The sequence below is a fragment of the Lacerta agilis genome, chromosome 8, assembly GCF_009819535.1.
Source record: "Lacerta agilis isolate rLacAgi1 chromosome 8, rLacAgi1.pri, whole genome shotgun sequence".
Classification (NCBI taxonomy): Eukaryota; Metazoa; Chordata; class Lepidosauria; order Squamata; family Lacertidae; genus Lacerta; species Lacerta agilis.
Window position 1 is genome coordinate 68927981 of NC_046319.1, and position 26997 is coordinate 68954977.

Sequence of the window (26997 nt, forward strand, 5' to 3'; positions counted from 1 at the left end):
ATATTTTGATTTCAAATTTTGATTTGGTCTCGCTAAAGCCTATCTTTTTCATGTCGCTCTTAAACATTTCATTAATTTGGTGATACTGCAACCAGTTATTTACATATTCTTTCACCTCTTCATATGGTTTTAGTTTCCATTTACAGCCGTCGTTTTTAAGTAATGTCTCATATGTTGTCCAGTTTCAGCTCATGTTTGCCTTTTTTAAACTGATTATTTCTGTTGGTGATAACCACCAAGGTGTTTTCCTTTCCAATAAATTTTTGGATCTGTCCCAAACTTCATAGAGAGACTTCCGGAATATGTGGTTTCCAAAACTTCTATATACCTTTATCTTATCATACCATAAGTATGCATGCCAACCAAATCTATTATCGTCACCTTCCAGGTCCAACAGATCTGTTTTCTTCAACAATATCCATTCCTTTAACCAACAGAGACAAGCAGCTTCATAATACAGTTTCAAGTCTGGCAGAGAAAATCCTCCTCTTTCTTTGATATCAGTTAACAACTTAAATCTTATTTTGGGTTTTTTCCCCTGCCAGACAAATCTTGAGATTCTTTTTTGCCATTCTTTGAAAACAGCTGGGGGGTCTTCTAACAACTCTCAGCACCCTTAATAAACTACAGCTCTCAGGATTCTTTGGGGGAAGCCATGGCTGTTTAAAGTGCTAGCGTAGTGTTTTAAATGTATGGCATGAATGTGGCCTGAGTTGGCATCTGGGTGTGTTGCAGGTTCTAGTTCCTGTGTTTGCTTCTCTGTTATGCTGTCTGTTATTGATGGTAGTAAGCTGTTACTGGCTGAGTTGTGAGTTTCTCTTTGTCAGAGGAAAGTAAATGCAGTTGTGTCATAGGGCTTGTTTGCAGAGTTGGAGCCTGTTCACAAGCCCCAAGGCACCCAGGGAAACCTATGAGGCATGCACCAAATTATTTCATCTTCTCTGAGCCAGATTGTATCTTAAGGCCCTCCTACCATTTTGGTTGGCCAGCCTATTTGGAAATCAGAACAGCTTCTACCAGTAGTGTCCAGTTAGAAGTGAGCTAAGGGTTCTAACTAGAAACCACTAGCAAGAAGATATGTTGGCTCCAAGGAGGGGAGGTAGGCAAGAAATGGTGATGCCTCTTCCTTGGTGCAAGAAGAAAAGGCAGGCAATGACGGAAGAATGAGAAGTACAGCTGCTGCAGCCTGAAGAATTGGGTGGGAGACGACGACGACATATGAGCCCTCCATCCCATTTGTGTGGGATGGAGGTCTCACAAACCTGTCTGGTAGAGTGAAAAGGAGTGACAGTATTGAAGTAAACAACTTAAACAAATTAAAATTACTCCTGTGACTTTCTGTAGTTTGCCAGATCTTGCTGGAACACCCATGAAAACATCTTGTTTCCATGGTAACTCCAGCAAATGCAGCCGAGTGGATGAACTACAAGGAGCCAAAAGGGACATTTTAATAAATTCCAATAGGTGCTGAAAGGCCAGAAGCTTAAAAAATAAAAAAAACACCCTTAAAAGGAGTCACACATGTAAATAAAAAAAATACAAAACCATACAATTCCTATTCGGCAATCTGTTTATTTACCAGGATGCACCTCAACCTTGAGAGGCATGAGGATCAAAAATAGCAGGAAAAATAATCTGACATTCTTCAGTCCCATGGAAATGTCATGCGCAGGCCCTGCATCTTCTCACGATAAACACGGTCAAAGTGTTCATTCTGTGCCACAGTCAGGTGGTTCTTCCAGTCCCCAGAGATACCTGGAATAACACAAGAGGGCATGAAATCACTTTGCAACCACAAAAAGACCCACTAAAATTACTTCAACTAAAATCAGGACCCCATTTCGTCTTGCTCAGGACTTGCCCTTCCACTGGACAAAGCAAGGCAGCTGCCTCAGGTGGCCTTTTTTTAGGAATAGCAGGACCTGTTCCTTGGCTGTTCTTCGCAGGCCCTCCCTCAACTGGTACCCCAGTAGTAGTCATGCTTCCATGTTGATGGCCCAGACTTACTTAGCTGCATTTTCGTAAAGCTTCACAAGTAAGAATAGGCAAATCTGTCAATTTTGGTTTTTCTCCATTTCTCTCTTTGTTCAAATCTTCAATTCAGTTCTCTACATTTTCACACCGGTTTGCATTTTTTTTTTTAAAAAAAAAACAATCTTCCCATGAAAATCCATCGACATTTTAATACAAATCTCTCCCAATAGGCACATTTTTGTATGCAATTTTACACAATGCACACATTTTTGCAAGCCATTTTCCCTATTATGATCCATTTTCACATGTTATTGTCACTAATATATGCTTTTACTTGCCTACATTACGCTAGCAGTTTCATTTTTGCACTGATCAGTTGTGTGGAAAATAGCATGCAAAATTCAGAGAAGTATGAATTTCAAAGAACTGTTGAGTTTCAGTACAGGAAAGTATGAGATTAGTAGGGTTACTCAATGTGAACTGAATCAAATTTCTTCCCCACCACTACTCACTCTCTCTCTCTCTCTCTCTCTCTCTCTCTCTCTCTCCCCCTCACACACACACACACACACACTTTTCATAGGTTGCACAAGCCACGGCCTTTGTTTATCACAGGGTATTTTGTTACCTTTCCTCATGAGCTTTCCTTTTGTGTGATCATAATAGGTATCTGAAAATTGAGTACAGTTGGACATGTTGTTGTCTTTCATCTTGTGGAAGGAGGCATTTTCCACCACAGAGTCTATTTGCTGACTGTTGAGCTCTTTACCAATAAAATGACAAATCCTTCTCACACTTTCTCGTAGGTCCTGCAGAAGGGAAAAGCAAATGACTGAATTCTCATATTGACACTGCCATAGGGAGATCTGCCCTTTGAGAAAGAAGAATAAAGAGGCCATTTTGCAGGGAGCATTTAACAAGAATGATTCAAGGCTACCTCAAATTCAGTACAGGACCCAGGAAATACTGGAGACAGCTCTGAATCTGAAGACGTTGAATTACCGGTAAGTACAGAACAGTGCAAGCTGGATTTCGAAGGGGCAGAGGAACCAGAGACCAAATTGCAAACATGCGCTGGATTATGGAGAAAGCTAGAGAGTTCCAGAAAAACATCTACTTCTGCTTCATTGACTACGCAAAAGCATTTGACTGTGTCGACCACAGCAAACTATGGAAAGTTCTTAAAGAAATGGGAGTGCCTGATCACCTCATCCGTCTCCTGAGAAATCTGTATGTGGGACAAGAAGCTACAGTTAGAACTGGATATGGAATAACTGATTGGTTCAAAATTGGGAAAGGAGTACGACAAGGCTGTATATTGTCTCCCTGCTTATTTAACTTATATGCAGAATTCATCATGCGAAAGGCTGGGCTGGATGAATCCCAAACCGGAATTAAGATTGCCGGAAAAAATATCAACAACCTCAGATATGCTGATGATACAACCTTGATGGCAGAAAGTGAGGAGGAATTGAAGAACCTTTTAATGAGGGTGAAAGAGGAAAGCGCAAAATATGGTCTGAAGCTCAACATCAAAAAAACTAAGATCATGGCCACTGGTCCCATCACCTCCTGGCAAATAGAAGGGGAAGAAATGGAGGCAGTGAGAGATTTCACTTTCTTGGGTTCCATGATCACTGCAGATGGTGACAGCAGTCACGAAATTAGAAGACGCCTGCTTCTTGGGAGAAAAGCAATGACAAACCTAGACAGCATCTTAAAAAGCAAAGACATCACCTTGCCAACAAAGGTCCGTATAGTTAAAGCTATGGTTTTCCCAGTAGTAATGTACGGAAGTGAGAGCTGGACCATCAAGAAGGCTGATCGCCGAAGAATTGATGCTTTTGAATTATGGTGCTGGAGGAGACTCTTGAGAGTCCCATGGACTGCAAGAAGATCAAACCTATCCATTCTCAAGGAAATCGGCCCTGAGTGCTCACTAGAAGGACAGATCCTGAAGTTGAGGCTCCAGTACTTTGGCCACCTCATGAGAAGAGAAGACTCCCTGGAAAAGACCCTGATGTTGGTAAAGATGGAGGGCACAAGGAGAAGGGGACAGCAGAGGAGGAGATGGTTGGACAGTATTCTCGAAGCTACTAACATGAGTTTGGCCAAACTGCGGGAGGCAGTGAAGGATAGGCGTGCCTGGCGTGCTCTGGTCCATGGGGTCACGAAGAGTCGGACACGACTGAACGACTGAACAACAACACAGAACAGCAGATTGTAGGTCGCACCTGGTCTGTTGTAGAACAAAGGAATGCCATCGTGCATTGGCCTTAAGTCATTTTTATTTTATTTTAAATATATTGGAGAAGAAGCAAGGAACTCTGAACTCAAAATAGAAATGTTGGAGAAATCAATTGAAAATGGACTATCAAACTGTTTCATTCCATCTGCTCATTCAAACCCCCATTATAGCACAGACTTGCTGTGAGCACTATTCACCTTAGTTCTCTACAAAGGACACTTTCCTTTTTAAACACACATACTTTGTATATAGATACATAAATTGCTTTGAAGTATGTTGCTAATATATTAATTGATGCATAAAGGTGCCGCATCAGAAGTGTTATTATGTGTTTAAAGGATTGTACTGCAATCCTAACCATGTCTACTCAGAAGTAAATCCCACAGAATTCAGAGGTGCTCATCCACACGTGTATGGTTTGAGGGGGCAGATTAAGGATGAAATCCTATTGTAATTCCCCCCCTATAACATTTTAAAGACCAAAGGAACACATCAATCACTATTGTTCTTTTCACAAGGAAATAAATAATCTCTTCTGAAAATTGGTAGTGTTATCACTGCTCCACAGGTTTTTTGTTTTTTTAAAAAAGGAGAGAACCATCTGGATTTGACTGCCCATTCTTACCACCTTAAATGTTTCTTTCAATAGTGAAATTAAATTTAAAAATCCTTTACATCCCCACCACCATCCAAGTTTTCTGCACTTACAGCATAACTAAACTGCCCCTCCTGGTGTGAGAGAAACAAGACAGGATAGCAACTTTATACTGAATTGTGAAATCAAGGTAGCAAGAATTGCTTTAATCCTAACCCCACTTACCTGATGGTGAGCCCCACTGAATTCAGTAAGACTTACTTCTGAAAGGGCATGTTTAGGTTTGCAGTGACAGGTGGATTTGTGATGGGCCATTAGTCATGCCATGAGCTTTGTCTCTAAGGTGTCACAAGGCTCTTGACTAAGAGGGCTACCTGTTCCATTAATTTTGAAAGGGAGCATGCAGGGAAGATAAACTGATTTGCAAATATCTGGATAGCTGTGATGGTAGTGTTTGTTAAAAATGCATATATTTCTGCATCAGCAAACAATGAAACAGAGCATAGGCTTATGCAGAACCAATCAACTGCAACTGGACAGAAAGCACCAGATAAAAGTAAGAATGACTTAGGAATTTGTACCTCTCTAACTCAGATTCACCTTGCCTATTGTAGAAGACTTTTTTTTAGAACAAAAATAAAATAAAATGGCAAAATGATTGTTACATGACATAAAGTTGGAGACACAACCTAGAAGTGTGAATATTGTCAAGGCTGTGCCAATACCTGCTGTAGTTCTTCATAGGTGATGATGAAGAAGTTGGATCTGTCCTTCATCTCCATCCAGTTTTTCACATGCTCAAACCAGGAACCATAAGACACTTGAAGAGCAAAGTGGAATGTAAACAGTTTCAGAGGTGAGAGGAAAGACATGGAGGATACACCAGTGAGGAACCTACAAAAGGCCTTTATTCACCCAATTGGGTAGAAGGTAGGTAAAGGACCCCTGGACAGTTAAGTCCAGTCAAAGGCGACTATGGGGTGTGGCGCTTATCTTGCTTCAGGCTGAGGGAGCCAGCATTTGTTTACAGACAGCTTTCTGGGTCATGAGGCCAGCATGACTAAACCACTTCTGGTATAACAGGACACCATAACGGAAGACAGAGTGCATGGAAACACCGTTAACCTTCCCATCACCATGGTACCTATTTACAAAAGCAGGGAACTTTCAATGCCACCCAAATACAACTAAGCCCAGCACCACCTAGTGACTGGGTTGTCTAATTATTCTATTTTCATAGACAAGAGATCTAACGGTAATATTGTCTATGACACTGGAGCCAGGGATTCACAATATCCCCTCCCTACATGTTGCAGGCATTCCAATTCCCCCTTTAATGATATTCATTACTTTTTTTAGAAAATGAGATTAGTACCTTTTCCCATCCCACCCCCCTTCCCACCTATCTCACTGGGAATTGTACTTCTTTGATACAACTAAAGGAAATCTGTCAGGAATGCTTTGATGGTGTTTCCTGCTTGGCAGGGGGTTGGACTGGATGGCCCTTGTGGTCTCTTCCAACTCTATGATTCTATGATTCTATGAAATGAGAGGAAAGGGCAGGAAACAGCCTTGATAACATAGTGAACAGTGAGGTAGAACAAATGAGACAGGCTGATTTACCTCTTTCCCTACCACTCCCACTCAGGAACTCCTCCATGTACTCTTCCAAAGTTCCAGGATCCGCCACTATTTTCAAGCCCTTGCTGAAATGATAGGATGAGATCATCACATCTTTGGGATTACGCACAGTATAGATAACCTGGAAGAGAGGGAGGGGACATATTTAGGGAAGGCAACAGGAGCAGCCCTAACTATAGACAGACTGAGGCAGCTTAGGTGGGTCTCATGAAAATGAAGCAAAATATTTGTTGTTTAATTTACTGTTGTTTTGTTTTGTTTGTTTGTTTATTAAATTTCTATACCATCCTTATACCCTCAGGAGCTTGTAGGAATTAGTGTTTGGTGATGTGTGTTTTTCTGCCACACCTCAAGCAGCAAATTGTCTTCCTCTATCCTTGATTTGGGCAGGGGTTATCTCCCCACCCTTTTTGGGTCAGGTACTTGCCTTGACTAGGGTCATAGGTGAAGTGTTTGAAACACTGAGCAGGTCGTGCTGCCCAATAGAGCTGAAATAATGAGCCAAAAGAAGGTTTGATGTGTCAATTGTTCCTCTCTTACCTTGGCCTTGGAGTGCAGGAAGGACTTGGGGAAAATGTGGAAAGGCAGGTGAGATGCCAGGAGCCTGGGTGGAGGAGATTTCAAGGCACACTGTAGGCCTGAAACAGTCTCTATCCAAGGTATCCGTTCCCACACTGGTAAACTCTGAACCCAGGAGGGGTCCCCATCACACCAGATTAAGCCCAGGATCTCCTGCATCCAATGGGTACCTAGAGGAATGTCAGGTAGTTTTCTCAACCACTCTTGATTATGCAATAAACACATTGCCTTCATCTTGTTCCCTCTCCCCTTTCATGGCTCAATAGCACCAGTCTGCCCCATGCAAAATCAATTGAAAGGATAATAAAAACTTGGAATGATTTTTTGTGAACAGCAAGTTACTCAGCACTCTCCTACACAGGCAAGATTACAAAAATTCATGTCTAATTTAACATGATGAATCAAACTGAATGAACTATTTTGATGAGGGTGGAGCAGGTGAGGATATCAGCAGTGTGACTAATCTATAGCAGACATATGACTTAGCTTTCTATATACAATCAGCATTCATGGATGACTTGTTTCTCACACCTGCAGGAGGCACATCTCTAGAATCTTCCTGTTAAAATGTAGCAGATCAGCTTTATACTCGATCAAACATGTGATCCAGCTATTCCAGTATTGAAGAACAGATATTCCACAAGAGGGCGTAATTAAGCCTCAGATTCTTTAAGCGGCCCTGCATTTGAAGAAGAATACGACCTGCTTCTGCTGCATTCAGTGATAAGAACTTTGTCTGCTTAATCAGGAATCCAAAACAGCTTTATACAGAGGGGGACGCGGAGGGATGACGGGAGAGAAAATGGGAAACGAAATGATTGATTAAAGTTGGCTGTGGAAGTTTTGGATGGAATATCTGAAATTCTTGGACCTTTTTTCCTTAAGCATCTTTCTCTTAGGCAAGGGTGTATCTTCCTGATCTTTTTATAGGTCAGCTATACCTTAATTGGTTTTTTTTAAAAAAATTTTTAAATAATTTTTATTAAACAGCAAAATCATACACATAACTCAACAAAACACATGACAATTTCAGAACACAAAAAACACACACGCTTCTATATACAACCCATACATAATTTAACAATACTAAAAGAAGAGTCCTAAAAGGGGGTCAAAAGACAAACAAAAAAGGAATAAAGAGGGAATGGGAAAGGGGAGGAGAGGGGAGAGGGAGAAGGGAGGGGAAGGAGAAGGAGAAGAGGAAAAAGAAGAAATAAGAAATCTACATTAAAATTACAACTTACAACATTAATACACAGTATACAAATAGATAAGTTTGACTTCCGTTTGCACTCTTTGTTTCTTTATCTTAACCCTTCCCCCCCCCACAGGTCTTGTTACATCCAATTTAGTCCTATATTTCTTTCTAATGGTATATTAATATTCAATACATACACAAAGTTCACCTTCCTATTGCCAAGAGATTTTGATGTTGTTGCACTGGTTTAAATAATCTGTAAAAACGGACTTCCGGCGGCGACGCAATCGCCGGGTGGTCGAGGGCTGTTTCGGGTCCGAAGCGCCCTGTCCATCCCGGGGGTCAGGAGCCCCGCTACCGCAAAGCGGGGCTCCGGTTGGGGTGCGGGAAGAGCGTCCCGCACCCTGGGCTCCCCGGCAGCGCCCGCGGAGGCTCCGAACCCTTCCCGCGCTCCCCCTGTAAAGGGGGAGTGGGGGTGAAGGGACAACCGGAGCCGGGCTTCGGGGACATGCCCCAACCGGGATGTAAATGCGGCGACAGAGCCCGCGGTGAGCGTCTAAGTTCTACCTGTGAAGAATGGAGCTAAAGGAACCCGGTGGTCGTGAGTAAAGAATTTGAGTAGAAATCGTGCTTTTGGGACGATCCGGGGGGAAGGAGAAGGGCAGCCTGCCTCTCTCCCTTCGAGCTCAAGAATCTAACCAATTTGAGTGATTACTGCTACAGAACTGGCTATAATGCATTTAAAATTGACACATGAGACTGGCAAACTTTTCTTTCGGGAAGCTAACTAGAGGAAAATATCTCCATTTAAAGTTGCGGTATTTGCGCTCCAGCTCAGGAAAATGGCGACGAACAAAGAGGGGAGTAGAAATATGACACCCACTTCCTCCTCCTCTGCCAGTATGTTGGGTTTCGTCCTTGAACTGGTATTGAACTCTGGACTAACGGATGAACAGAGACTCACTGCCTTGAAGGTGGAACTGCTCTGTAGAAAAGTCAAAGTCTTGTGTGGGGGTCTGAAATGGAACCAATTGCCCACAGAGGAGGCTTTTAAAACTTTTGACACTTTGGAAGAATGCCTTGCCAAGGAGCTGAGGGGGTTGATGGAAAGTTGGAGAGAAATGAGTGAGCTACTTCGGAGAAGAAATTCGCTTTCTGGGGGTGGCAGCCCCAAGGCGACGTCAAGATTTCTTATATCCAGTCCCCGAGGTGTGAGCTCGGGGGCCAGGGACAGAGAATTAAGGTATTTACAAGAAGAAAAGGAATGTTACAAAGAACCGAAGAAGCTGAGAGATGATGAGATGGATACCTCTGAACTCGTGGCAAGGAGAGGTTTGGACTGTGCCTGGATCTGTGGACGTTTGGAGAGGGAAGCTACATGGAAGTTTAGTGCTCAAGCCACCAGGAGAAGAATAATGGACAGAGGGGGTGTGGGGTGAAGCATTAAGTAAAACTTAAGGTAGCCTGATATGGTAAACTGAAATTGGAGGGTGAATACTGTCAACAATTTTCTGTTATATTTTTTATTTTGAACATGAAAGGAGATATTTCAAGTTATCATGTTATTAGCAGCAATCTTAAGGATAGAAGAGATAGATTTGATCGAATGAGTTGTGAAGATCTGTGAGGTGGAGTATAAGTAAAGTGAATTTAAGTGGATTAAGTTTATGGATTAAGAGGATTGAGATCAAGATGTAGATTAAGATAAGAAATCGATAAGAATAAATGAAGAAGAATTATGACGAGGTATTATTATGATGATGTATTTTTAGTAAAATGTTGAAGATATAATTGATCGTAATTATACAACTGAATTTAATTTCTTTTTTCTTTTTTAGGAGAAATGGTTATAAAATAGATTAAGGATATAAACTCGAAGGTGAAAAGGCAGGGGAAGTCAATAGTCAAGATATGGAAATAGAAATTTTTTTTTTTTCTAGAAAGATGCAATAAGAAAACTTGACATTGTTTGTATTTGTTTTATTTGTTTTGCATTTGTTTAATTGTAGGTGTGGGTGTGGGTATATGTTGTTATAGAAAAATGCCAATAAATTCTTATAAAAAAAAAAATAATAATCTGTAAAAACTTCCCATTCCTTTTGTACCTTTTGATTGAAGTGACCTCTCATTCTTCCCGTCATTACTACTAACTGCATATATTCTGTCATTAAAGCTTGCCAATCATATATTGTAGGGTTACTCTCACCTTTCCAATTCCTTGCTATGAGAATTCTGGCCGCTGTGAGGGCATACATTGTTAATGATCTTTTCTCTGTCTTAATTTCTGGTGGTAGTATTCCCAGAAGGAAGGTTTCTGGCTTTTTCTTAATGGAAGTTTTCAAGATTTTTTTAAATTTATTATGAACCTTCCCCCAGTATTCCTTGACTATATCACATTCCCACCACATGTGGAAGTACGTTCCCAAACCACTTTTACATTTCCAACACAAGGGTGACTGATTCTTAAACATTTTAGATAACTTGACTGGGCTATAGTGCCACCTGTATATCATTTTCATGACATTTTCCCTTAGATTAATACAGGCTGTAAATCTAATGTCTTCTTTCCACAGTTTCTCCCATTGAGCCATGAAGATGTGATGCCCAACATCTTGAGCCCACTTTATCATGGCACTTCTTCTTTGGTTTCCCATTCTAGTACCAGGTCATACATCTTGGAGATATATTTTCCTTTAGACTGGATTAACTGCACCTCAAATTTAGATGTTTCGTTGGCTATTCCCTCCTTTTTGTCTATCTTAAACTTTTCATTCAACTGGAAGCAAGAGTGTATCTTCCTGATCTTTTTATAGGTCAGCTATACCTTAATTGTTAAGGTACCCCCAAGTAAGGAGGTTTATCATGGTGGTGTTAATGGAGTCCCCATTTTCAGGTGCTGTGTACCTAGAAATACAAAAATCTATGACGCAGGCCATCCGCTTATATGTCCGGTGTTTTGAATAACGAGTTTAAGATGCATTTGTCAGTTGCATGGTGCTCCTGGTAGAGTGGAATGTTACACACAGCCTTTAGTCATGACAGGACCATAATAATTGGTTTTAAGTGAAACTCTTTTTATTTCTTGATCCGAGTTGTCCCCCCCCCCAAAAAGGTGTGTCTTTACAAAGACTGTAGAAGATATGAAGCACCTAAAATGGATACAGGGAGAGATTAGCTATTTTATTGTTTAATGTTTCGGAAATATGACATCATCTTTGGATGAACTATATAGTTCCCATTGTCTTAAAAAAGCAAACAATATTTTACAGGATTCATCTCATCCTGGATATAGTCTGTTTGCACTGTTGCCTTCGGGCAAGAGATACTGAACGATTAAATCAAGAACAAACAGGCTAAAAAATAGTTTTTATCCAAGAGCTATAACTATTTAAAATGCTGCAACCAAATGATATGATCTTTGGGGTGTCGCGATGGATGGAATGTATGTGAATGTGTGGTTGTAAATGTATAAATGCATATATGAGGCTGTAAATGTGGGATGGCATTCAATTTCGTTGTACAATGTACAATGACAATAAAGTATCTATCTATCTTTGAAACACAATTTACTCCAAGTTTAAAATACCTAAATGCACCACTAACCTGACTTGGGGTAAGTAACACACACTATATCATCATCCAACATTTGGAATTCATTTTCAGCATAGTGGAGTGTTTCCTCTGAGTAGTAGTCCACTACGGGTAAACTGATTCCCTTGTATGTGAAAGAAGTCATTGATGACACTGAAAAACTGTAAAGATGTTATCATCATCATCATTCATTAAATTTGTATATAGCCAAAGATAACAGTGCGGTTCACCACACAAAAATACAAAATACGTAATAAAGCAAAAACAAAGCAGTAACCCTCCCCCCCCCACAAACACATTATTGTTATTCATTAGAACATATTTATCAAGATATATGAGAGAGTTAGTTTTGATACCGCATCCTTTGGGACCTCCAAGTAGGACCACTCACCTTTTGCATTGGGCAGTGTTGTGGGTGGGCCTCTGAGAATTTGCATCAGGACCCCCCAAAGAATAAGTGTAAAACATGAGAGTTTTTATGAACCAAAGAAATCTACATTTGGCTCTATGGGACTTGGAGGTTCTGAGTAACAATAAATAAACCTTTGAAACAACCCCCTCCTTTTATAGCCCTAAAGGATCCATCCCCAACCCACCTTAGCATTCAGCCTGTACCATACTTACAACCACTGGCTGCTTCTGATCTTTCCTTCTTCTGGTCTCTTCCTTTCCCTTGTTCTGACAGCAGTATGGCAAGGTGAGATGAACAATGTTCACAATTCCCTTTGATATGCAGTTAATGATTTAGAGCATTTTATTCTTCCCTGTGGCTGAAAACATTCCTGGGGGAAGCTTACTGTTAAATAGTGCGTCCAGCCAGCAGTGGTACGAAAGTATCTTTATTCATCTCATCAGGTAAGTAACAGAAGATGCTGAAAAGCCCAGCTCTCCAGCTATATATAGCACCTGGGCTCCAAGCCAACCCAGGTGCAGCTAATTAAAAATAATCACTCCCATTAACCCGTGGCTGACTACTCATTCCTGTGTTGTGCCTACACTTCAATACACAACACTTACTTTGGAACAAAGCCGACAGACCCTGTCTAAGAGACACAACTCAAAAGGAAATGGACAGGGGAGGAGGAAGAAACAAAATTCAAGTGCCAGCTCTAAAGCAAAACGAGGCACTGGAGTGTCCCATCTCTCCCTCTGCTGCAGCCAATTATAGAATTTCTTGAGTTAGCATTTACTGTAATTTTAAATCCATGCATGTTCCAATCTGGAAATCAGACAGAGGGGAATCAGGCAATTGTTCTTTAAGGAAAGAAAAGGGAGCCTAACAGTAGGAAGCAGGAATTGTCTTTTTAGGTATATACGAAGTTTTCTTGAGGACTTTGCTAGCTCACACAGGAAACCTCTACAGAAAGCCCAGAAGAACCAACCAGGACTGACAATTACAAAGAACACACACACCCCGCCACCAAAAGGTGGTTTTCATACATTGCATCATGACACATAATCAGAGAGGTTGTTTGCGGACAGCACATTCAGAGGAAGCTCCACAGAAACTCATCAACCGTATTGCCCAAGCCTGCATGAAGTTCGGCCTTGTCATTAGCCTGACAGAGACCAACACCTTGGGTCAGGATGTTGCCAGCACTCCATGCATCCGCATTGGTGGCTACATGCTTGAGGCGGTAGACCATTTTGTCCACCTAGGTTCCACCATAACCAGAAATCTCTCCATTGTTACTGAACCGGACAAGCCTAATGGCAGCTCTGGCAATGGCTCACCACTCCAAAAGGGTGTGGGAGAGAGAATGTGGGGCTAACCTCCAATACCAAGATGAAGATCAAGAGGGTTTTGGGTACCAAATGGCAGGACAGAATTCTAAACAAAGATGTGTTCTCCCAAGCCCACATTCCCAGCGTGTTGGCACTTTCTGTCTCAGTGATGTGCCTGGAGGCTGTTGGAGGATGGATGGCGGCTAACAGATTGAGGTTGAATCCTGACAAGACAGAAGTACTGTTTTTGGGGGACAGGAGGCGGGCGGGTGTGGGGGACTCCCTGGTCCTGAATGGGGTAACTGTGCCCCTGAAGGACCAGGTGCGCAGCCTGGGAGTCATTTTGGACTCACAGCTGTCCATGGAAGCGCAGGTTAATTCTGTGTCCAGGGCGGCTGTCTACCAGCTCCATCTGGTACGCAGGCTGAGACCCTACCTGCCCGCAGACTGTCTTGTCAGAGTGGTGCATGCTCTGGTTATCTCCCGCTTGGACTACTGCAATGCGCTCTATTATGGGGCTACCTTTGAAGGTGACCCGGAAACTGCAATTAATCCAGAATGCGGCAGCTAGACTGGTGACTGGGAGTGGCCGCCGGGACCACATAACACCGGTCCTGAGAGATCTGCATTGGCTCCCAGTACGTTTCCGAGCACAATTCAAAGTGTTGGTGTTGACCTTTAAAGCCCTAAACAGCCTCGGTCCTGTATACCTGAAGGAGCGTCTCCACCCCCATCATCCAGCCCGGACACTGAGATCCAGCGCCGAGGGCCTTCTGGCGGTTCCCTCACTGCGAGAAGCAAAACTACAGGGAACCAGGCAGAGGGCCTTCTCGGTAGTGGCACCCGCCCTGTGGAACGCCCTCCCGTCAGAAGTCAAGGGAATAAACAACTACCTGACATTCAGAAAACACCTAAAGGCAGCCCTGTTTAGGGAAGTTTTTAATTTGTGACTCTGTATTGTATTTTGATATTTGTTGGAGGCCGCCCAGAGTGGCTGGGGAGACCCGGCCAGATGGGCGGGGTATAAATAATAAATTATTATTATTATTATTATTATTATTATTATTATTATTATTATTATTATTATTATGTCTACACTGGCTTAGTTGCATCCCACAGAAGGGAAGATGGCAGAATCCCCAAGGCTGTGCTCTTCTCCTCTATTGCAGTTAGTGAGAGAGAGAGAAAGTTATATAACGCTGTCTCTTCTCCGGTGTTTGAGGAGATGCAGCCATTACAGTCAAGCCGTTCACGCACGAAACAAAATGGAGAATGCATTAAGATACCTCCCATGTGACCAGAGTTAACCGATTGCACAAGAGCTACTGGGGAACATTCCAGAACACGTAGCAATGCATTTAAGCATTCCCAATTTCTGTCAGTTAAAATCACTGTATTTGACACTGCTCCCTTGTACACCTGCTCCTCTCTGGCCTCCTTTCCCCCACCCAGCCACTGCCTTCAGCATGCCAGGGCCTCCTTAGGCTGCCTCCAGTCACCTCAGGCCGTGATGGAGGAGGGGCGCAGAGGAGGTGGAGGAGGCGGCAGCAGGGAAGCCATTTTGTTTTGCCTCAAGTAGAAAAATGCCCCAGGGCAGCTCTGCATCCTACGTACGCAACCCAATATCCCAACCGTCAGATATCACGCTACAAAACAGTGTGCAATATTTCAACTTCTTCCCATACTGAAGAATTGCGACCATCAGAAACTTGTCCCTTAATTATTTCTGGGGAGCAAACGGGGGGGGGGGGGTGAAATTGTATTGCTGCACATGCTCAGTAGAGAGTCGAAACCTGCGGCATCTGCCATTAAGGGCAGTAAACTTGCTGTGGAAAAAGAGGAGGTGGGACTTTGCGGCCTTCCTCCTGTAAAGCTCCGAAGCCTTTCAGACCAGGTAAGTAGACATACTGTAGGTTTTCTTGCAGAATTTGAAAGCATTTAGGAATCCCCCCCCCCCCGATAGCTATTCCTCATCTGTTTATGGTGTTGTGTTTGCTTATAAAGGGTGTTTCCGTGCGCTGCTCTGGTTCGCCAGAAGCGGCTTAGTCATGCTGGCCACATGACCCGGAAGCTGTATGCCGGCTCCCTCGGCCAATAAAGCAAGATGAGTGCCACAACCCCAGAATCATCCGCAACTGGACCTAACGGTCAGGGGTCCCTTTACCTTTAACTCCTGTTGAACTCAGTGGAACTTACTTCTGAGTAGGGGTGGGGTGGGGAATAAAATCTAGTTCACATTCAAAGGTAAACCTACCTAATCCACACTTTCCAAAACAATATGCAAAGTTAAATACGATACAGCAATCCTTCAAATTCAGCGTTCTCCAGTTTTTGCAATGAAGTTATCTGGTGACATAATGTAGTGAAATAACTTACACTACTTTTTTTTGTTCAGTAATTTTATTTGCAAACATGTGTATATTAAGGGAACTTGCATACAAATGTGTATAGTAGAAATTTTAAACCAAATGCTGGTGAATTTGCATGAGGACTTAAAAAAATTACAACGGATTTGTGGATAGATAAAAAACTGAATTTAAGATTGGGAAAATGAGGAACTGACAACAAATTTACACATCCCTACTTCTGAGTGGACATTAGTATAGTATTGCACTGTAAAACTGCCATTCTAAACACACTTAAAATCCAGATAAATGTGGCTAGGATTCCATTCTTCCTAAGGAATATATCCCACTGAAAACCTCTTACATGTGGGACTTCCTCAGATGTTTCTTGTTCCTTCTGTAAGCCATCCCCTCTGTGTTCTCGCTTCATGCACTCATAGCTCATTGCTCTTGACAGAGGCAGGAGCCCACCCTTGACTTATTTGCATTCGGATCTCATCAGTGACACACAGGGGAAGTTAGGGGTTGGTTCCCATATCATAATGTGACTTTTGTTTCTGGTGAAGCCATGTATCGATATCTCTGGTGGTTTCACTGCAGATAATGTACGTGCAGGTTCTGCTAGCCCAGCATTTGTTGTAAGAAAGTTCACTTACCCAAAGACAAGGAATTAGTACCCAAACCTCACTATATTCACCACAGATTCAGATATCCAAAAAGCCAGACTTGTGTGTAGTATGGTAAAGAAATAAGCAGCCTTCAACAAGCCTTACTTTGTGTGTTTTGCTGGTCCGTGGCAGCTGTTTTGCCAGAAACCATGGTGGGAGGCAAGGTTAGAAATCAGACAAATAAAAGACCATTTTTTTTCCCTTCCTTGTTTGCCTTTTGCACGGATTTTCTGTTGTTGTTGTTTTCCTGTCATTTTGGGATAAAATTTTGCAGTTCTGCGTTACAAATCACCCCATAGGAATAAATGGAAATTGTAGATTTGTTATGTGAACGCTTGCCTAACAATTTCTTGAGAACACACGGCAGTTGGATAACACGACCTGGAAGTACTGTAGTCACAGCCAGTCTATTACACAAAAGGCATCCCACCAACAACTGGACAGGAGTGAAGACTGGTGTTCTTGAAGTTTGAGAGGACCAGGTGGGGATCTGCACCTTCTTACAGTGCCCTTTTCACCATCCCCACCCCACATCTTGCATTAAGCTAGGCCATTAGATGGAGTACAGGGTTGGGACTGTGTGAGTCATTATGGTGCCCCATTCTTTGGCAAATTGATGCATGCTGTTACTTGCAAAAAGGAACATGGCCAGGCACAACCTCCCTGGGGATTGGCCGAAACTTGCTTTCAGCTTTGCCGTTACAGTGGAGACAGCATGTGTTAAAAGAAAACACACCTGTAAAAAAATTAAGAACAACTGTACCATTCCTGATCAGGTATCTGTTTATTTAGCAGAAGGTACCCAAGGCATATGACAAATTAGAATGTGAGGATGGAGAGCAGAGGAGCAACTATCTGGGATTCTTCAGTCCCAAGGGAAGGTCATATTCACACCATGCATGTTCTCCCAATAAACATCAATGTATTCGCTCTGTGCCACTGTCAGGTGATTCTTCCAGTCCCCAGAAATCCCTGGAACAACACAAGAGCAAGTGGCAACAACAAAGAAGTTCAACTGAGATTACAGTGGTACCTCGGGTTACATAAGCTTCAGGTTACAAACTCCGCTAACCCAGAAATAACGCTTCAGGTTAAGAACTATTCTTCAGGATAAGAACAGAAATTGTGCTCTGGCAGCGCAGCGGCAGCGGGAGGCCCTATTAGCTAAAGTGGTGCTTCAGGTTAAGAACGGACCTCCAGCAAGAATTAAGTACTTAACCCGAGGTACTACTGTACTTCAGTTGAAATTAGAACATTTCTTCCTCAGTCTCAGGCATGAGGCAGCCTCCTCAGGTGGCTGAGGTTAGAGGGAAAAGCATATGCCTCCTGACTTGTTTGCCCTGATCCTATCTGCAACTATTGCACCTTCCTTCTTTGGCACTCCAGCCGCACAATGCCGGCATGTTGGTGACCTTGACCTGCTGGCTGTCTCCTTCAGCTACCTTTTCTTGTTGAATCACAGAGAGCTCCATGAGGAAAGGCAGCTGACTGAGTAGGCAGGCTCATACACTCATGAACGGTGTGTCTCTTGTTCTTCCACCAATGTAGCATTGCAGCTTTTATTTAAAGTGGAAGTCACTTGGCATCAAAAGGAGCCATTAGTAAGCAGTGGTGAGGTGCTGAGCTGCAGTGTCTGGCCCCAAAAGCCTGTTGCCCACAAGTGAAATGGAAGACACTGTTCCTTTGCTATTTAGAAGTAAGATGCAGCAGCAAGTCCCATCGGAATCTGTATGTGGAATGAAGAATTGTGACTTTCTCCCTCACATCAGGCAGGAAAACACAGTGATTTCTGTTTGCTCTCTCACACTGCCACTCCTTGGCAAACAGACATGACATTTGCTATGCTATTCCTGCCTCCCACCCATTTTAACCACTTTGAGGCTTTCTCCTATAATTCAGTGTAGATTTTATGAAATAAATAATGATGTGCAAAACAATTCAGTTTAAGTTACTTCTGTTGCTTTAGAGAAGAGGAACAGACTCTGTGGTCATGAAAACTAAGACTCGGGGAAATATGTATTTAGATATGGGGAAAGTTTTACCTGCTGAACTTCTGCTTGCTTTCCAAATAGATGCTAAGGGCACAGAATCTGCCAACTCCAGCATAAACAACCCCGAGGCGCAGGGGCGTACCCAGGATCAAAACTGGGGGGGGGGGGCAAGCCATGGTCATCCAGGTTGTGACATTTCAGCACAGAAAGGTGAATGAAACCAAAATTTTAGGAAAATTATATATAATTATAGCAGTGCTTTATTATAGTAGTTATTACAATTATTTTTATTCTAGTTACCTGTCTTATACCGGGGTGGCCAACTCCCAAGAGACTGTGATCTACTTTCAGAATTAAAATCTGGCAGTGATCTACCCCCATTTTGGGGGGGTTCAGCTCAAAGTTGTTGACCTTTTGGGGGGATGAGGAATGCCCCGTTTTTGGGGGGTTCAGTTTGTTTTTAGTTGTTGAGCTTTTTTAAGGGACTAGACCTTCTGAATTAATTGATTTAAAAACTAACTCAGCAAGACAGAAGACTGCCTGCTTTGTAAAGTGTGGCAAACTTTGAGGTACAAAACACCCAGACAAGGAAAACCAACTCAGCTAACTAGTTTACACAGATCTGAGGATCCAGTTGATGCGTGCTAGGCCTTCGATTTCACATATGGCGCCCAAACAACTGTACCCACACCACACTACCTCCAAAGTAAACCAAAAAGCTATAAGCAAATGCAGGATCCTCAGTCCTCGCAAAGGAACTACTCACCATGCAAGGGAACTCAGTTTCCCAAGCTCCCTTGCAATGATGAATCCCGGCAAATTCAGAAACTGTTCCTCTCTTGCCAGCATGATGTAGCATGGATACAAAAAGCAGACGAGGAAGGATGAGAACCCAGGCTAAGACCATGGTCAGCCCTCGGATTCTCCCCCTAGCACTGCCCAAGTCTCAGCCTGCATCCCCATTTGACCAAGCAGGGTGCAGACTAGGATCCGATCTCTGATAGGCACGCCAGCTCTACGCCCCTGCAAACAGGTGGATGGCTGCCGAAAGCAGACAGTTCAGGGAGGGGAGTTAGCTGAAGGAGCAGGTCTCTCAGCAGAGCCAGTGAATAGACCTGTCTCCTCCTTCTGCTGCAGTCATTTATAGAATATAGCAGTTAATTTAAAATCCCTGCATGTTTCAATCTGGAAAACAGAAGAGGGCAATTGGGGAATACTTCTTCAAGGGCAGCCAGGTTGACTACATCCCTGCCCCCCCCCCCCCCGTTTGAAAAGGGGACTTACCGGTACTGTGTGAGGAATCCTTGCAATAGGTCAGTCCTGATACCTGGAAACAGGAGGAGTTGGGAAAATGTCAGGTTATTTAAAACCCTAGCGTGTTCCAACCTGGGAAAGGGAAGGAGGCAATTTGGGAAAAGCCATTCGAGGAAGAAAAAGAAGGTTGAGATGACCTGAAAGAAGGGAGGCAAACCTTGAAATACTTTCAGTTTTGGGTTACCACATTTGTTCTTGCAAAATACAGGAGAGGTTGCGGTGGGGGCAGTGATTTCAAAGGAATCCATCACAATCCATTGCAGCCTAACAGGATAGCGCCTCTGGAATTTGTCACACACACACATAAACATGAATTTGTAATTCTGTGCTTTGCTACCCGGAGCTTGAATACATGACCTTTCACACACATGCAGGGAAAGCGGAAGAATGAGATGCTGGAGGGGGAATCCCCACTCCCACATCTAGAGTCTCATAAGGAGAACCCTTCACCTCCCTTCCTCTGAAAAAGTGATAAAGCAAGCAAGAGCAACCATTTGTCCGTCTTCAGTCCCAGGGGAAACTCACGCCCACACGCTTAATGTGAGATGGATAAAAATGGTCAAAGCGTTCGTTCTGTGCCACTGTGATGTGGTGTTTCCAATCCCCAGGGAGCCCTGAAAGACCACAAGAGGGACTCGTAACCACAAAGATGTTCAGCCAGAATTATTTCAGCACTGGCATCAGTTCCTGATTAACTTTATCCATTGGTCAATGGCACTTCACAGGGAAAGACTCTCCACCCACCCCGCCCCACCCCCTTTGCCTAATGGCCTTTATCTATGGACTCCACCATAAGCTTTTTGTTACCTGTCAGCACAAGCGGCTGTTTACTTTGCATCAAAATACTTTCTCGCTTCCGAGATGAGATGGGTATAGACTCATTCTTCACTTTCCTGAAGGAGTGGTTTTCCACCACAGAGTCAATTTGCTGGCTGTTCAGCTCCTTGCCAAGGAACTGGCAGATCCTCTTCACACTCCCTCGAAGGTCCTACAGAAGGGAAAAGGAAATGACTGTGAAGCTGATTAAGAGGCACACAGAGGGCATTACTGCTAGTTTGTAGGATGCATTTAACAATACTGATGCCATGAGTATATTGACCTCTCAGCCACTATGGTGCAGAAGCCAGAGTAGAATCCTGTTCTCAAAAAAAATGCCTCTCTTTTTGTCTCAGACTGCCTCTTGGCCTGCTCAGCACCGAAGGAGCATCTGAGACAGCAGCAGACCTTGGTTGTGCCCACACTAGGGCACTAACATATGCATGGGTCACTGAGTCCATGTGCAAATTTGTTTGCCTTCATCCACATATGAGCAGTTTTGATTTTATGCCTCCAAAATCCATCCAGTTGCTTCCTGTCTATACTAGTGGGTGATGCTTGATGGAATGTTTTCATGCTGTGTGTCTCCCCATTCCCTCTCAATTAGTATATCCTTGTCCTTCACAAGTTCTGGAAAACTGAGGTCCATTGTGCGCACACTTTAAAAAAAATTTGGGGGGGAGGAGGAGGAATACAATATTTTTTAATCTATGAGATTTGCACAAAATAGCAAACAATAATAAATTTGTGTGTGGTTCCGCATGTTTTGGGCATGCATGCAAGTATTTGTCTCCCTGTGCACAGACACCTAAAAGAAAAGGTCTTTTTTGAAGTAAGAAGTTGAAGAAAATACAAGTAAAAGGAGATATTGAAATAAATACAAAATAGCTAATCTGACGGCATTCCTGGTCTGACGTGGGACAAAGGAAGGGCACTCTGCATATGATATAAAGCTTTTCCATTAAACGGCTTTCATATTAGGTTTAATCATGTAGAGAGGCAGAAAGGAATACTGCACGTTTAAATATATCTAGCAAACAGTACCAGAATTTACAAAAATGAGAATGGTGATAACCTTTTGTAAACTTCTTTGAGGTTGTTTTTTTTAATCAAGTGCTATATAGATTTTATGAAATAGATAAGCAATAAATAAGGTGAGGTAGCTATGGATGTGTGAATATAACAATGGGCTCATCTACACTTCTGCTTCTCTTCCACTTCCCCCCAGGAAAACCCACTGTTTATAGCTGAATTGAAGCAAACATCCATTAGGTTTTTCTCCAGATGGACGTTTGCTCAGACTTGGCGCTAAAGAGCAGGTTTTCCAGGGGAAAGCAATGGGGCAAATACAAAACAACTTGGACTCATGCCTAGAAAGTATGAGTTACAAGCAGAAAACCAGCTGGACCCATGCTTCCTAGCTATGGGACAAACTTAAGTGTGGACAACTCTAGGACGTGCGCTAAGGTTGGACCACACCTGTTTCAACTCTTCAACAGTGATGAAAAAGAAGTTTTCCCTTTTCTTCATTTGCAGCCAGCCTTTCACGTGGTCAGACCAGGAGCCATGGGACACTGGAAGAGGAAAACAGAGGTCCCAGTAAGCATCAACAGTAGGGAGGTGTGTCAAGGAAGACTCAGGGAGAACAGACTAACCAAGAAGGTAGCAAGGAATGTCTAATGCAGCCTTTCTCAACCTTGGGTCCCCAGATGTTTTTGGGACTACAACTCCAATCATCCCTGACCACTGGTCCTGCTATCTAGGGAAGATGAGAGTTGTAGGGCAAAAACATCTGGGGACCCAAGGTTGAGAAAGGCTGGTCTAATGATATTCTCAAACACAAGCAGGATAGGAACAGGAAGCTCCTAAATCCTATCCAGATACTGCCAGATAGTTACTAGAATATATAATGACATGGAATTTGGAGTGAGACAACAACTATACCACTTCTCTTGGACCACACCTCCCATCAGCCCTAGTGTCAGGGTGCTGTCAGCGGCTCCCAGCTGGTTGCCCAGGAATGTATACAGACAACGAAAATTTTCTTACCGTCCTTTCTCATTTCAATCTTTACAGAGAGAGGCTATAGAACCCAGCATCTTGGATAATGGCATTGTCCAAACTGAATCTCCACCCTCCGTCTCTCCCACTTCCTCATTCGTCACCTCTACGGGTGCTGCTAAGTGCCCTCTGTCTTTGAGCTCTTTGCTCTCCTACTTTCAAGGCTCACCGGGTTCCGTGAGATGGAGGGTCTGGCGTGCTTTCTAATGGCAACGTGTCAGCCAGGTGTTGTCCCAGCTATCCCATGATTTTTGAGCTTTCCCCCTCATCTGCCTCTGAGCTGCTACCTCTCTCAAACCCCTGTTGTAAATCTAGACTGTCTTCCTCTTCCTCCTCCCTGGAAGGGTCAGGATGCGGAGGCAGTCTCCACCATTCCTCCTCTGCCCAGTCCCTGGCACCCAGCAAGTATAGCCTGTAGTCAGGGATGATGGCATTTGTAGTCCAATAACAACTCCAGTGTCACACATTCCTTATAATATTGCCCCAAAACACTGAATTGGAGACCCCACTATATCCCCACCTGACACATTTGGGCCATTCACTACTTAAGGATGTTATTAATTTTAAACGGAAATGAGTTTAACTATCATGGCACCTCCCACCTTCCTTCTGATTTATCCCTGCTGGAATTACTGTTATAGAATAGGGCTCTAGCGATGGTTAAGAAGAGAGCCTTCATGGTGCCGTGGAGCAGACCTTTAGGCTGCATCAGATGGGGATGAGCCAATTTGCCTCTTTCCATACCATTCCCAGCTAAGAACTCCTCCAAGAACTCCTCCAGACTTCCAGGGTCCTTCCATTTTTTATAGCTGTGGTAGAACAATACCAGCACATCCTTGGGGTTACGTAGGGTGTAAATAACCTGGAAGAGAGGCAGCGGGTACATTTTAAGGGAGGAGCAGCAGCAGGACAAGCTCTAACATTGGGTAGTATGTGGCGGCCAAGTTGGGTGTCAGGAAATTAGCTATTTATTGTAGTTTTACTATGTGATAGTTACAGTTACAGTTACAGGTAGCTAGCCATGTTGGTCTGCCATAGTCAAAACAAAATAAAAAAATTCCTTCCAGTAGCACCTTAGAGTATCCCTCCCCACTCTCTCACTATATATAAGGGTCTGGTGACTTCTGTTTCAGTGTACAGTGGTACCTCGCAAGACGAATGCCTCGCACAATGAAAAACTCGCTAGACGAAAGGGTTTTGTGTTTTTTTAGGTGACTCGCAAGACAAATTTTTCTATGGTCGTGCTTAGCAAGACGAAAACGTTTTGAGAACTTTATTGGAAGGTGAGAAGCCAAGATTCTGGGTGGAGGATATTTCAAGGCAGCCTTCAGGCCATCAAAAGTCTCGATCCAGGTTATTTTCTCACTGCAAACCCACGAGTAGTCCCATCCTTGCTGGATTGCTTACAAGATCTCTGCCATCCAATGGCCACCTAGGAGGGAGTATAGCAATCATAGGGCTACCTCTTCTCCCACAGCCCTTTTGGTTCTGCAATGCACACCTTACTACTACTTTGACCACCAAAGCAAACCTCCTGGCAATATGAAATGTTTTAAATGTTTTTAAATTGTCTGGTGTTTTCAGGTTTTAAATGTTTTTAAATTGTCTGGTGTTTTCATGTGCATTAATTTTTTTTAAAAAAATATATATCTTATTATTTTAATATTGCTTTAACTTTTTTAGTGTTTGCTGCCCTGGGCTCCTATGGGAAGAAGAGCAGGATGGGCATTTAATAAATAAACAAAATAAATGATTTTCCAATGCCACTTCAAATGACCTTTCCCTGTTTATTCTCAAAATGTCCTGCAGCTCTCATTCCACACACTGTCTTTCCTACCTGACTTGGGGTAAGAGACACTCAGTATATCGTCATCCAAGAAGCGAAATTCTTTTTCCAGATAGGTGAGCGATTCTGCTGAGGACAGCGCTGTGGGGAATAAGATCCCATTGTAGACGAAAAATGATGATGACATTGAAAAACGCTAAAGACATCAAAACAAATAGATTAGTAACCTGGACCAAGAAAGTTGTACAACCTGTTACAAAGCATTTTAATTCTGATGGCCCTCAACCTTTCTGGACTGGAGGAATCATAGAAACATTTCTGCATAAAGATGAGCAACGGGAAAGTTGGTAGATGGATCAATGGTCTAATATGGTATAAGGCAAGTTGCAATGTTTAATTAAACATTCAGCCGTTTACTCCAAGCCATGAATGATAATCTTACTAGAGGGCTAGTGTGGTGTAGTGGTTAGTGTCAGACTGGAACCTAGGATGCCAGGAATCAAATCTCCACCCAGCCACTGGGTGACTGGGCCAGTCACTCACTCTCAGCCTAACCTATCTCACAAGGATAAAAGAGGAGATCTATGTAAGCCACCTTGAGCTCCTTTAAAGAAATGTAATAAATACAGATATAGTTACAGGTAGGTAGCCATGTTGGTCTGCCATAGTCAAAACAAAATAAAAAGATTCCTTCCAGTAGCACTTCTGAAGAAGTGTGCATGAACACAAAAGCTCATACTAGTAACAAACTTAGTTGGTCTCTAAGGTGCTATTGGAAGGTTTTTTTATTATTTTGTTTCAAATACAGATATAAAATACATATTTTTTTCTATGGGGCAGCTATCAAATCCACCATTATAAGAAAGAGGATTTCTGAATCAATCATCTTAAGACACGAATAATCAACAATGGTTTTCATCTAGAATACAATGCTTGTTTCCCATATAGCCTTTTCCTTTTCTTAAATTAAAAACAACAATAATATATTGTGTATGACACACTCCTTAGAATTATTCCATCCCGAGTGTTCTTAAAACTGTCACCCAGGCTAATGGTGTTCATTTGAAATCCCAACTGTATCCCTTAGGAAGGTAGAAGTCTAAACATTTAGCTACATAGTCTTACATACTGTATCTCTCTCTCTCTCTCTCTCTCTCTCTCTCTCTCTCTCTCTCTCTCTCTCTCTCACACACACACACACACACAAATATATATTGATACACCTATAGTGATTTAGAGATAGATATGTTATCATGCCTTAAGTGTCAGTTTGCATTTCATAATGCAGAGAGCATTGATCTGATATGCAGAGATCTTTCCTATTCTGATTAATTCAAGAGGGTTCTGGCAGCTTATCTCTGTGTGTGAAAGAAACAAGCAGAAGGTTCATGATGTTTGGCTTATTCCTTCAGAGAAGCTGGGTACAGCTGGCTTAAACTGGTTGCATTATCTCTTCTGTCAAGGTCATGCTGACTATAAAAGTAAGGCCAGAAGGAGCTTTCTTTTTCTATCTCTCTTCTGGTGTATATAGTGTTAAGGTTTAGTCTTATTATAAGTTATTGTAAGTTTAAGTCTGCCGCAACTCAATTTCTTATGGACAGTAACAATCCTGGCTGTATTGGATTTGTAACCATTATGCTAATTTGCCTTCAGTAGCAGTAAAGCTCTTCTGGATGAAATATTAATTGTGTCTGGTCTATTTATTGGGAATCCTGCAACGTGTTTTAAGTTTTTTACTCTGCATAGCTGTCAACTTTCCCCTTTGCTTGCGAGGAATCCTATTCGGAATAAGGGAATTTCCCTTTAAAAGGGGGGGAAGTTGACAGCTATGTACTCTGCTAACTATACATTGGAGTTCGGCTCCAGATCAGGGCCGGCGCGTCCTTTTAGGTGAACTAGGCAATTGCCTAGGGCACCAAAATGGAGGGGACGCTGGCCAGGCTTGGGCGGGACGGGCTAGCCAGCCCCGTCTCATCCATTGGGGCCAGTGGGGAGCCCCCATGAGCCCGCCGGCATACCGGGCGCCTGCTCCCCAACCCGCCCCCATGGGCAGTGGGCACAGCCGCTGCCGCCCATGCTGCTCCCGGGCAGGCTGCAAGCCAGCCGCCTAGCCCCGTCTTCGAGCGCAGCGAGTGGGGGCAGCAACGCAGCCCACGAGGTGCTTGCCTCTCCACCACCGCCACCTCCCACTAAAGCAGGCTTTGGTGGGGGGGGGCAGAAGGTGGTTCGCCTAGGGCACCAGAAGCCCTAGTGCCGGTCCTGCTCCAGATCAATATGAGTAGAAGCTGGGTAAATAACTTATGAAATGCCTGAGAATGGTGCTTTGCAGATAGATAGATGATAGATAGATAGATAGATAGATAGATAGATAGATAGATAGATAGATTTTAATGGGCAGCCTGTGGCACCTACCAACAGAAGACCAGGCAAGTGAGCTGACCAATGCTGAGGCAGGTGACTAGGGA

The 26997-nt window shown here is 43.1% G+C and overlaps 1 protein-coding gene across 2 annotated transcripts; it reads right to left on the bottom strand.

Annotated features, from left to right (window-relative positions):
• Positions 1-1594: 1594 nt before the first annotated feature.
• LOC117051586 (sulfotransferase 2B1-like) lies at positions 1595-26997 on the bottom strand. Of its 2 annotated transcripts, none has more exons than XM_033158125.1 (7): positions 26945-26997; positions 24584-24728; positions 6999-7207; positions 6453-6579; positions 5543-5637; positions 2603-2783; positions 1595-1755 (listed from the first exon to the last, which is right to left on the bottom strand). In XM_033158125.1, exons 2-7 carry the CDS (start codon positions 24717-24719, stop codon positions 1646-1648), a joined length of 858 nt encoding a protein of 285 aa, XP_033014016.1. In that variant the 5' UTR covers positions 24720-24728; positions 26945-26997; the 3' UTR covers positions 1595-1645. The 2 variants fall into 2 exon arrangements, with proteins under 2 accessions (XP_033014016.1, XP_033014017.1); XM_033158126.1 differs by lacking the exons at positions 24584-24728; positions 26945-26997 and adding exons at positions 11839-11987; positions 12451-12554 and having other exon boundaries at positions 1599-1755.

Coding starts and splice junctions, on each gene's coding strand:
- LOC117051586 (XM_033158125.1), bottom strand. CDS start 24,719: ATGTCATCATCATTTTTCGTCTACAATGGGATCTTATTCCCCACAGCG. Junction 7,208..24,583: donor TGTCTCTTACCCCAAGTCAG/GTAGGAAAGACA, acceptor ACATTCCTCTAG/GTACCCATTGGATGCAGGAG. Junction 6,580..6,998: donor TCCTGCACTCCAAGGCCAAG/GTAAGAGAGGAA, acceptor CCTCTCTTCCAG/GTTATCTATACTGTGCGTAA.